The sequence below is a fragment of the Alligator sinensis genome, unplaced genomic scaffold (assembly GCF_000455745.1).
Source record: "Alligator sinensis unplaced genomic scaffold, ASM45574v1 scaffold823_1, whole genome shotgun sequence".
In the NCBI taxonomy this organism is placed as follows: Eukaryota; Metazoa; Chordata; order Crocodylia; family Alligatoridae; genus Alligator; species Alligator sinensis.
In genome coordinates, this window is record NW_005842272.1 from 1,358,660 (window position 1) to 1,371,628 (window position 12,969).

Sequence of the window (12,969 nt, forward strand, 5' to 3'; positions counted from 1 at the left end):
CTTTCCCAGAATCCCAATAGAGGTGTGAGTCTTTGGCTTACAGTTTTTCTGTTTGGTTTACAGATTCACATAGTAACTGTTGGATGATGCCTACAGATACAGAGAGGCTTTACACTGCATTTCCAACTGTACGCAGTACCTAAAGAGAGACCACAGGAGATCACAGATCAATAGCAAAAAACCTAAGTTTTCTAAGTGCAATGTCTCTTTCCCATGGAAAGCCCATAACAATTCATTTAGGAAAACAGACTCATCAGCTGTCCATTTCCATTTACTGTGTCTCTTTTTTTGGATACCTGGCACCTTTGTGAGGTGTTTTAATAAGTGTACCCCCAGCCACAGAGTGGGTGGGGGTGGGGGGGGACAAGCATACAGTGGCGGTGCAGGGTGATGGATGGTAGCGACCATGGCCCTTGCCCCGCCCCAGCCCTGCTCCTGGGAAACGGCAGCGTGGGGTGGTAGGTGGCAGTGCTCTGTCCCCACCCACCCGCACGTACCCCCTAGGGCCTTTTCCAAATACCCCTGGGGCCTTCCCAAGAAAACCCCTGTTTTAGACTAAATTCTCTAGCTTCTCCTGTGCTAGTGACTGAGTTGCCTCCCTGTTTGCCTGGTACATAAATATAACATTTTCAAACCTGGATGCTTCAAGTTAAACTCTTGCATCAATATTTAGGTATGGAGAGAAGTTGTGTAATTTTTCAAACATGTTTGGTGCATTTACACATGTGCTTTACTGCAGTGCTGGGTAATTAGCTCTGCCATATTAGAGTACAGTAAATTAATTAATTCTGCTGTAGGATAGTACTGTCCAGAACAAGTACTATCCTACAGCTGAGTCATTTAGTGTGCCAAAACGCACATGAAGATGGTGACCAGAGCTGGCTAGGACACAAGGGTGCTACAGTGTGGGGCAAACCTGCTAACTAGCCCTGCACTGTAGCACCCTCATGCCCCAGCCAGCTCTGATGCCAGAGCCCACGGCTGAACTTCCAGACCCTCTGCCAGCTTGGGACTCCTCTGCCCTGGCTTGCATTGCTGCGATTCCAGGGACGCATGTAGATGCTGGTCCTGGGAGCAGCCAATGCTGGTGCAAACTGCACCAGAGTTTATTCAGTCGGGTTAATTGCAAGTGTAGATGCACCCATTGAATGCCTGCTACTCCTAGTCATTTTTTCAGGAGTTGACATTGGTCAGCGCACACAAAAAGGTAGCCAAAGTTACCTGAGAGGCCTAATTTTGAGTTTAGCAGTCTAACATGAAGCATCCAGGTTTGTACATCACCCTTGAACACCAACATATTTTAACACAGATTTTGCTAAAGACATAACTGATATTGCCTTTGGATGGGTCTGAAAAGAATAAATATGCTCGTGTGTCTTTCAGTTCTCAAACACTTTGTTGAGACCAAATCTGAAGATGAAGCCGATTCTCAGAATTTTCAAGAATCCATTCTTCCCACATGTTCAGAGTACGGTGATACACTAGAAGAGTCTATGGAACAACTGAAGAAAGGTCTGGAAAATGGGACAGTGCTCACTCAGTTTGAAGTAGGTAACATTACATTTACAGTAGCCATGGTACTGCCTGGTGGCTGTGATGCAAGAGTGACTTCAAAGCATATGGACCTTGGACATTTTCTCATTTCCATTCAACCCCACCTCAACAGATTGAGCACATCACCTGTCATTCTAACTCTTCTCCATCTTGGTGTTTAATGCAAGCCTGATAATTCAGTCTACTACCATCTGTTGAGAAAAATCTGCTTTTAATTAAGTTCAACCACCGAAAGCCCATCAAGTTCATTTTTGAAAAATTATTTTATGCCAAAACTAGTTGTTTCTTTCCCCTGACAGAAGTCAGTCTAGTCTGTACTGTCACCCAGTAAAATTATAAAATTATATTTTATTAATGCAATAAAAAAAAAGTCTTCCCGTTTTTTTGGCTGTAATTTACAGTCTGCAATAGCTGGAGCCTGCTCTCTCCTGCCATTTTCTTATGATGGGTTTATGAATTTAAAATATCTGAGTGTTTTTCCTGGCTCTCCATTATACAGCTTGTGTGACCTTCAAGAAATCACTACATCTTGCTATGCCTCAAGTCCTCAGGCTTTAAAATGAGATTTGTCTCTACTGTACAGGCCTGTTATATAGATAAATTCATTACTATATACAACAAGTTCAATTGTGTTGGCAGTGAGCACCATGAAAATGTCTACAACTAAAATGCATGCAAATATAATTTATCAGATTCACTCCTTCACCGCAGTAATAAGTAGAAAAATCTTACTGTCACAGCGGGGTCTGTCAGGAGGGCCATGATCTCCTCGAGGTCCCTCGTTCCGTGTCAAGGCCAGCCCAAGGCACCCTCTTATTCTCGCCCGCCACGTCTTGCTGGTACATATAAGGTTGGGAGGCTGCCTATGACTCCCTGGGCACGGGTACTCGGGACCTCTGTCCCCGCGGTTCTCCTGGACTCCTGTGGTCTCCTGGTATGATGGGTGCTTCCCAGGCACCCTAGCCTTATGGGCTGCATGTGGCTCCTACCAGCCCCTAATACCACGCCCCAAGCCTCGCTGATGTACTAGACGTTGGCCTGTCACCATAAGCATATGCCCCCCTCTCTCTCTCTCGGGCCTTCTCTAATGTGTCGCCCCTCTCGGGCCTCACCGGTCCTTTGAGCCCACCACACTACTGCCCTCTCTGGTACGGGCTCACCGTGCTGCTATCCCCTTTTCGGGGGACAACCGGAGCACCTTGCCCTTCTCCTGGGGCGCTGTGCCACTAACGCCTTCCATCGGGGTCCACCGCGGCACCCTGCCCCCATCCTGGGTTTCCCTATGGCGCAGGCCTATTACCGGGTCCGCCACACTCATTCCGGGCTTCTTAAATATCACCCCGCTCAGGCTCCTCAATATTGCCCCGCCCTAGGGCTCAGTATGGCCCCTCTCGGGCTCCTCAGTAATCGCCCCTCCCTGGGGCTGGGGTCTATGCACCCTGTAAGTGATGCCCTTGCTGGCGTCTGCTGCGCCCGTCCTGGGCTTCCTACTGTGGTGCTCCCCTTCTTCGGGGCTCGCCGCGCCCACCTCGGGCTTCTCAATGCTGCCCCGCTCTGGGGCTGGGGTCTACATACCCCGCACACAAGGCGGGGTCTTTGTTCCCCTCCCGCAACCCACTGGTTGCGCTTCTCACTGTGAGCTGCGCCTGCACTGGCACTGCGCCTGCACTGGCGCTGAGGTCCCCATACCACTGGGGTCCCTATGAGGCCTCCTCCAACCCCTACAGCCTCACCCAAGCCTCCGGTGTAATATCAAAGCCTGAACACAAACTCGAGCCTCCTGGCTATAACTCAAACATAACGCTCTCTGGCTGTAACAACTTAACTCCAAGCCATCAGGCTAAACCATGGTGCTCAAACCTCTCAGAGCTGCCATCCTTCTCTCAGCTAGAGTGGTTCCTGTGATTCTCACTTCCTAGCTCCAGGAGCTCCTGCCCCTCTGGCTGCTGGCAGAGAACTGCCAGCCTGGCTTTGACTTTTGGCTTTATGGGAGCCAGGCGCTGCCCCCTACAGGCAGCTGACGCTTATTAGTCGCCCTGGCAACCCACAGCTGTACTCATTATCCCTGCTAGGGCTTTTCCCCAGCAATTTTCCCCTCTCTAGGAGCAGGCACCGAGGTGCCCTGCGACATTACTCAAGTTCTTTTCTTGTGATAAAGGCTATTCAGTGCAGTAAACTTGATTCTCAATGCCTGCCTTGCTGTCAAGATTCCAAATGCTCATTTATAGTGATTTTTGAGCCTCTAAAAAGCATGGTCCATTGATTTTTAAATTGCCCACAAACAGAATATTGCCTTTCTAAAGCAGCATGAATTTTTCTTTCCACTTTTATATTTTTTCAAAGTTTGCATCTTTCCTTGACACTGCAAGACATTTTTCTAATGGCTTATAATCTGTCTTCAGGAAGGTTTGAGTTCTGACCTGTTTGATGATCAATTCCTGGTTTGGGTCCACAGTACTGCCAAATTATTTTTGGACCTAATATTTTATTTTTAGAAAGACACATTTCTGGTGCTCATTGTTGTGAAATAAACTTCCCAAATATGAGTTTGTTGTAAGTATGTTGTGATACCTCTTTGAGATTTCCTGACATAGTGTCTGAGGAGTGTAAATTATTCACTGTCTCCATGTTGTATGAATTGTAAAAACTAAAGGTGTCAATTTAAATATCAGCTATTTTACCAAATTCACTGATGCCCATTTTAACAGAAATATCCAATCACTTCACCACTTGTGTGAAGTAGTCCTATTGCTGATTTAAGGGGAAAAATAAAGGGAGGGGAGGAGGAGGAAGGGTGCGGGCAGCATAGTGAAAACCAAAACTGCAAGGGGATCATAAAATAAACTAATTGATATAAAACAGGGGTAATGCAATGGTTGTCTTTGTTTTCATACTTAAATCAACAAATACCTCAAATATTAAATGTCAATGAAACTCCTCCCAGGCACCACTTTCCCCCACTCACCTCAGCCCCTGGGCTGCGCCTTGCTGTGGTGCAGACAGGTAGTGTTGTCTGCTCCTGGGTGTGCTGCAGGGGCTGGGGTAAGTGGGGAGAAGTGGGGCCCTGGGGCATGGCACAGCTCTTCCCCACTCACCCCAGTCCCTGCTGCAGTGGCCCCAGGACTGGTTGACACCAGCTGCCTGCAGCTGCTGGGCTGCACTGTGCCCCAACCCCCCGAGGCTCCACTTGTCCCACTCACCCCATCTCCTGCTGCAGCAGATCCAGGAGCAGCTGACACCACCTGCCTGCACCATGGCCCGGCGCAGCCCAAGAGCTGGGGTAAGTGAGGACAATCAGAGCCCTGGGGGGATTGGGGTGGGATGCAGCTCAGCAGCTCCAGGCTGCTGGCGTCGGCTGCTCCTGGGTATGCTGCAACGGGCTGGGGTGAGCGGGGACAAACTACTGTGCCCCAGGGCTCCACGTCTCCCCACTCACCCCAGCCTCTGCTGCAGAAGACCCGGGAACAGCCGACACCACCTGCCTACAGCATGGCACAGTGCAGCCCAGGGGCTGGGGTGAGTGGGGACAAGTGGAGCCCCAGTGGGTTTGGGGTGCAGTGCAGCCCAGCAGCTGCAGACAGCTGGCATCGGCCACTCCCAGAGCAGCTGCATCAGGTGCTGGGGTGAATGGGTCCCTCCGGCCCCATGGCCCTTTCCTCTCCCCCCATAGACTTATCTGCTTGGGGAGGGGTGCCTATGCCAGTTGCATAAGAGTGAATTTACCTCGCATATAACGAATTTTGGGTATAAAAAGGGTCATCACGTAAGAGCGAATTTGCATATACAGAACCCGCATGAATCAAGGGAAACCTGTATACAAGTCACTGCAAATGTAATTTTTCCCCCCAAGATTGCTAATGAACATATTAAAGCAAGACTAAACCTAGAACTTGGCACGATATCATTTCATTTGTGGTTGTTAAGGTACTTTACAATGTGTGTGTCTGTGCACATTTTAAGCTAATATTCTATAAGTTAAAAAGTCATTAGAAAAGAAAAGGTTGCCTGCTTTCTTTTATACCAGCTAATATTTGAGAGCTGTCTCCAACTGGAAGGCAGTTGCCAGGATCCACTCTTCTAGTGTTTGTTTCCAATCTTCTGTTACCTCCCAAACTTTCTGTGAGTTTTTCAAACAATAAGCAATGGCTCATTAGCTGTTTCCCTTAAGTCTCTAGGATCAAGGTAATTCGTTCATATGCTAGACTTAACCAACTAAAATTCAGTTTAAAAAATCTGTTGTTTAAATCACAGATTCATAAACAATCTTTAAAATATAAAAACTCTGATGAGGAACAAAGATCATAGTATTTACTATAGCAACAATTACTCACTGATTCAGTTTTATTATAATTAACACATTTTAAATATGTGAAAGGATAAGTGATACTTTTACTTACAAAGCTGAGGAATTATCTGGTGAGTAGACTTCAACACATTACAGTTTAATCCAGCAAAGACATTGAAAAACCTTGACATTTAGTAACACCCCTGTCTCCTATCAGAAGCATAAATCAATAGTCAGGCAGAAAGCTGAACTTGAATTCTGGCTGCTGCAAATATTTAAAAAATATATTTACTTAAATATGTATGTATACTAACTATGTCTGTTCCCATAAGGCTTTTTTCTGTTTATGCCGTTCAAGCTGAAAGTGTGTAGTGAGCTGTGATATTTAGCTTCAGGATTCAATTAACCTTACAGTGGAACTAATTTTTAGCACATTATTTCAGTAGTCACAACTTTCATATGAGAAGGTGTTCTGTGATCATTCTTTTGCTTTAACATAAATTGTTTTAAAACTGCAAGACATTAAATGCTTTAGAAGTATTAAGATTATTGTTGGAAAAATTAAGATTTACTGGAGATTAGATGACTAAAACTTTTTTTTTACTTGGTATATATGGTAGTTGGCTCAGATCAAGTGTAGTTCCTGTTCTTATTACAAGTATAGTAATGTAAATGTGTGTTGGTATGTGCACACACACAATGTGTGTCTATTTTATAAAGAGAGATCCATTATAATGTCATTGTATTTATTGGAAGGAAATACGTACTTTTCATATTTAAGTTATTTACTAATTCTTTCAAGTAACAACAAGGGAGTGTTTAAAATTCACAAGCCTTATAAGCTTTTGGCTTGCTTGCCTTATAACTAATTCTCACTGTTTCTCTGATTGTGAATAGAAGATCAAGATTAACTAAGACTCATGGTTCCTGTAAAACAGAATAAGATTTCTGTATCTGATACCAGGATGCAGGGGTTTTTTGTTCTTGTTTTTGTTTGTTTGTTTTTGTTTTGTTTCTTTTTTTCAAGTTCGCTAGAAATCAGTACAGTAGAAATCAGTAGATTTGCTACACTAAGGACAGTGAAGGTTTCTTGGTTTATGTCTGTTGGGATTCTACAGTTATCCACTTTCCTAGGCACTTCATTTACTAGGTTATGAAGTAACAAATGTTGTAGTTGTGCACCCAACTGTAATATGTATCAGAGTAAAGGTTCACTTACGTGATTGCATAGTTATTTTTTCCTTAATAGACTTCATGCCTCATTCAGTTTATTCCTTTGCTTCATTTGCTGTGCATTATGGGTGTTTCCAGACATGCAGGAACAGGCGCTTGCAGCAACTCAAATAGTAACGGCACAAATTTGTATCGGAGATTTGCGTCTCAGTACACATGCTGGAACATGCACTTTGGTGCCAAATTGTGCCACTTGGGACAAACTGACCCTGCCCAGCTCCTCCCAGTTCTTCAGCCAGGGGGAGCTAGAGGTTGGGGCCAGCACCTGGCCCGGGGCCAGCACCAATGACCTAGCTGGAGTGCAGATGAGGTGGCTAACCTGGCCATTTGGGGGCCAGGAGGACCCGCTTCGACAGTTTTTGAAGTGGGCCACCTCAAGGAGCACATCTTCTGGGCAGTAGCTGCCCAGATGGCAGAGCAGGAACACTAGAAGACATGACAGCAGTGCTGCCTTAAGGCCAAATGTGCAGCCACGGCCCACTGGAAGCTGGCTCAGAGGTACAGGTGGCTCTGCTGCAGTGTCTGTACCACAGCCCAGGCATCTGTGCAGTTCCTGTCTGGGTCTGGCAGGCATGGGGCCACGGGTTCAAGGGGGCAGATGCTGTCACCAGTGGCAGCAGGTCACAGCCAGCCAACAGCCATCGCTGCCGGACTGCTGCAGTGGGTAGAGAGTGCAGGGGCCACTTAGGGCTGCTTCAGCAGTACAGCTGGCACAAGGGGCTGGTGTCCCCAGATACCAACTGGCCAGGTCTCAGAAGCTCCTGAGGGCAAGTAGCCCTCAGATGCTCTTCAGGGCAGCTTTTTAAACTGCTGGGGCCAATACAGGTGCTGGCCCCAACCTCTTAACTCCCCCTGGCTGAAGATCTGGAAGGAGCTGGGTAGGGTCAGTTTGCCCCAAGTGGCACAACTTTCCCCACACCAAAGTGCATGTCCAGGCACATGCACTGAGGCAAAAATTCCTGTATCAAATGTGTCACTCCTATTTGAGCTGCTGCAAGCATACGTACCTGCCTGTACATGTATGCACCCTATCTGCTGTCATTTACATTAGTATATTTACTCCAGAAAAATCCTGTGCTATTTTGGGTAAGATATGGTTCCAAATAACACTCAGATATGCCAAGATACTGTAATACACTAAGTTTTCACTGCTTCCTTTTAAGTCCTTGGAAGAAAATATCACTTTTGGCCCAGTAAGTCAAAGGGGATGTGAATTTGTATTGCCATTCATTCTGGGAAGTGCTAGCCTTCAGCATTTACTTCTCTTCTGACTAGTTTTATTGTTACCACCTTCCTTCCAATACCTTTAGAACACATCATTCTACTAAATTTATTATAACAGAAAGCAGACCTTGGTTAGAAGCAGTTAGTTTGTCAATGATTCCCATATTTCCTTGATTTTTTCAAACATTTACCTACAGGAGATGATAGGATTCTATTCACGTGTTTTAAAAATGATCTTCACTTTACTTTTGTATGCAGTTAAAGTCTTTTTAAACCCATTGCATGGTTGCTTTAAGCTAGCTTTTTTAAGTGGATGTATTTGGTACCTGTAGCACACTTGTATCCAGTTAAGCAAACTATTCAAAATGTTGTCTTTTTTCATATCTGTCTTCTAGCAACTTTACAGGAAGAAGCCGGGGCTGTCTGTTACATGTGCAAAAGTACCTCAAAATATGGACAAAAACCGATACAAAGATGTTCTACCTTGTGAGTGTTCAGTATAAAACTTCTGTTCCCTTTTTATCCTCAAAATGCTGCTTTACATTTTATGAAATTACTGCCATGAACTTTTCCATAACTGATTCTGTTTTCTAATCAGGTGTCCGTTTTTCTTTCTAAAAGATGGTCCATTTTGCTTTATATGGCATTGTTTATGTGCCTGTTCTCAAAGTGCCTACAACTCTTCTATTTGTCCTAAAAAAAGAAATAGTAATAAAAAGCAGACCAGATAACTGTTTTACAGCTAATGTAATTTTTTTTTTTTTTTTTTTTTTGCTACAGACGATGCCACACGGATAATATTGCAAGGAGATGAAGATTACATTAATGCGAATTATGTGACTGTAAGTCAAGCAGGCATCCATATTAATTATTCATTATCTTTCATAATGCAGCAACAGGCTAAATTATTTTCTTTATTTAAAAAAAAAAAGAGGTGCACATGCAGATACACACTGAGGTTTTATTCATTGCATTTTTGTGGGCTCCTTCATAATAGAAAATTTTAAAGTACGTACGTATGGTTGTACTGATGGACAATATGCTCAAAGAATCCAATTAGCATATATGCAGGATGTTTTGAACCAGTGGAAATGGTTGGTCAGTTTCATATAGTGCAATCCTGTAAAGACCTGGGCGCTCTAAGTGTAGGTTTCAGTGTTTATCTGTTTAAATAGATTTAGGACTATGGGAAACACTCCAAATTAATCCCAAATATTCAGATGATTATCCATGAAAACTACTTCTTAAATTTTACACATAGCTTCCAATAATCAGGTATTAATTTGAGGAAGTCACAATGTTTAAATTATTTTGTAACTTTTCATATTTGTTAAAAATGCAGGAGTTTTATGTTAAAAAAAGTGAAGCCATGAAGAAGACAACATATTAGCATTGCATAAGTTAGATCCTTTACCATCTGTGAGATGTGAATGTCTTAGTACTTCAATTAAGGAGCACATTTTTTTTAAGTTTTACTTTTCCTGAATCATTAGTTTAGTTTAGTTGAATGGTAATTGTTGAAGGTTATGCCACAACAGTTCAGAAAATAGTTATGTACCTCTCGTGTGTCCGTGATGTTTTCCATTGGTCATTTTGGTGGCTCAGGTGTTTTCAGGTAGAACCCACTTCCTTTGAGCATTCTTTTTTTTCTTATTAGTTTAGCTTTCTTCTCGGAGAAGGCGGGGTGGGGGGGGTGTGTGGAATGCAGTATTCTTATTTATTTGTTCCTTTATCCTCCTACACTCTGCCTGCAGTTCCTCTTCATGAGGATGTACTTCCATACCTCTTTATAGTCCACTTGGTCCTGTGTCACATGAAGGAGCTGTGGGGAAACTCATGATTATACTTCTGAATGTCTTAACTGTACAGAAAGCACCTTTGTGTATTTGAGCCTGAAATGGAAATTGGAAACAAAAGCTTTGTTACTCTGCTAAACCAAATTCCCACTCACTTCAGAAGCCAAAAGGAGACTTTTCACAGTTGATATTCATTGACCCTCTCCTGTCTTATGAACTATTGTCAGCAGTCAAATAATCAATCATGTTCATATTTGAATTGTCATTATAAGATTTCAGAGGCAATAACTTGACATTGATTATATTTATATTAATTTCTTAGAGCAGTTGTTTGCAAACACAAACAAGCCTCACTATATTAGTTTATGCATGGTTTATGTTTCAAGGGTATTCCTTATGACCATAAAAGGGAAGCCTTTTTTTAATGCATGGAAGTTTACATTCTTTCTTCATAAAAATGTATCAGTTTGTTGAACCACCACAAATCTGACCAATTTTGATCTCTATCCTGGGAAAGCCCCCATACAATATGATGAAGTAGTCCTTTCCCTGGAATAAATATGTGATGAGGAGAAGAAAACAAGCACATTCATCCCTGAAACAAGCAGCACAATGAACACTAGTATTTTGTTTGCCATGGGTTAATTACAGGTGGATATTAAGTCTTGAGTAGGAAAAGGTTTAATAACTGTTGCTGTAGTCAATTGGCTTAGCAGTAGAAAAGGTTAATATTGGTGGATTGATTATAAGGACATCAATACTGGGAAGCAAAATAAACCTGGCATTTTTTCAAGTATATATTTGTATTTATAAATGTGAGGAAATAATAAACAATTATTGATTGTATAATTATGGATATAGGTTAACTAAAAATATTTTCCTTACTAATCAAAATGTTTATCTGTGGAGAAACAATTTAGCCGGTCAGTAGATAGTCTTCCAAAAATGTTTAGATGTTATATATGGCTTCTAATGTCAGGATTACAGTTGGGTTTCTTTGAATTGTAGTATAGAAAAATAATTAAAAGACATTTTTATCTATTGACATGTGATTTTTTTTAGTCCACTTTAAGTTAGTAATTTGATGTGGAATATTCTATGGATCTTTGATGTGATGTTAACAATCTTGTTGGTTGACTTGCTTCCTTTAATCTTCCTTCAGAAGTTCACCTATACAAAAGAAATGTTTAACAGGAAGCTGTAATTACTTTAGTAGTGAGGGTAAACTTTATGTAAGATTTTCCGTTTCTTAATAGATGGAAATTCCTTCCGCTGGCATCGTGAACAGATATATTGCCACTCAGGGGCCTCTTCCACATACCTGTGCACATTTCTGGCAGGTAGTCTGGGATCACAGATTAACATTGATCATCATGTTGACAACCCTTACGGAACGAGGACGGGTAAGCATGTGGTCTTCTAGATTCTTGCAGTTCACATTAGTTGCCATGTAATTAAACGTCTGCTTGACTTGTATTTTGATCATGGGCTTCTAATTTGCTTTTATTAGAAACATTTTCTATCAAAACTATATGACTGTTGATCCATACTATGCGCTTCACTTCTGGAATTTTATTTTCCCCCATGGTTTTCAATAAACAACTCTATGCCACTTCTGATTTTTCTATCATCCCATATGTGAAAACAAATGCAATATTAGAATAGCAAATGTTGGTATCTTTTTTGGTGCAAACAGTATTCCCAGGGTAGTTAGAGTATGCTCTGTCATGAAGATAGTCAAAACGTAGCATTTTAAAATGGTTAATGTTGTTGAAAAGCCTGAAAAAAATCTTTCCTAAAACCATTTTAAAGAATCTTAACAGTTTAAGTGATTACACTATGGTTCTGAAATGAATTAATAGAAAACTATGGAATATAAATTATACTTATGTTAAGTATGCACTATATTATTTGCCATTTTCATGCGTGAATGAAGTATCATTTTTAGCCTTAAAAAATGAGCAGCTGTTGAGCAGATAACACGGAAACATGTTGTATTTGAGTATTTGGAGGCTAAAAACTATTTAGTACTAGTTTCGGCCATCTGGGAGGTAGGATAAATCACTGCTTTTCCTTGCCTTACTGGTTAGAGGAATGCTTCTTGATTTTTGGTCATGTTTCTTATGATCTCTTGCTACCTTGTCACTTCCTAATCTGACTTTCTGGTTCAAAACCAATGGTTCTGAGAGATGGGTTATATGAGAGTCAATATTTAGAAAACCATGTTTACAATACTGATTTTTATGGAGGAACATTTATCCTTCATCTCCTCCATAAAATGTACTGAGCATAAGTAAAGAACTTGAGGTTTTCCAAATTAAGAAATAATCATTTGGCTATGTATCCTTGACTGTAGTTATTCTTAAAAACAGTTTTGAAACCCTTATTTCTGACGAACAATGCTCCTCCAGCCTTCCAAAGTACAGTTTGGGACCTATAAAGAAAGGCCACTCATGTTCCTGAATTGTATTTGCAAACTGTTTTCATTGCAGTTGTGAAGAGCTTTTCTTCCCTGACTAGCTCTTGCCTTCTGATTTTCTGTGCACATACTTCTGAGTTACATAAACTGATATCCTTTTTTCCCCCAAAATGAGTTCACAACTGTACTGCAAGTAGCAGAAATTACAGTAACATTGATTAGAAATAGAGCTGCCAAATAATTTTTTAAAAATTCATTGCAATTAGTTTTAAATTAGTCGCAATTAATCGTGATTTTAATCGCACAGCTTAAAAACTCAAAATTATGTGCAGAAAAACTCAGTTATGCAAAATTATGTGGGTACTTCGTATGATTGTGGGGTGGGTGTGGTTGTGTGGGTGTGGTGGGGTGGAATTTGTGAAGGTGTAGGGGGCTGTGGGGGTGTGTGTGTGTGTGGG

The 12,969-nt window shown here is 42.0% G+C and overlaps 1 protein-coding gene across 7 annotated transcripts in view; it reads left to right on the top strand.

The window, feature by feature from the left end:
* The window catches only part of PTPN3 (protein tyrosine phosphatase, non-receptor type 3), a 306,004-nt gene that overhangs the window by 231,364 nt on the left and 61,671 nt on the right, over positions 1-12,969 (top strand). For 6 of the 7 annotated variants that reach the window (XM_025209236.1, XM_025209238.1, XM_006027902.3 and 3 more), the window contains 4 exons: positions 1,384-1,547; positions 8,692-8,782; positions 9,077-9,138; positions 11,349-11,495. In XM_025209236.1, coding sequence (XP_025065021.1) covers positions 1,384-1,547; positions 8,692-8,782; positions 9,077-9,138; positions 11,349-11,495 — 464 coding nt within the window. The remainder of the gene's footprint in view (positions 1-1,383; positions 1,548-8,691; positions 8,783-9,076; positions 9,139-11,348; positions 11,496-12,969) is intronic. The other variant, XM_025209239.1, reaches the window with a different exon arrangement.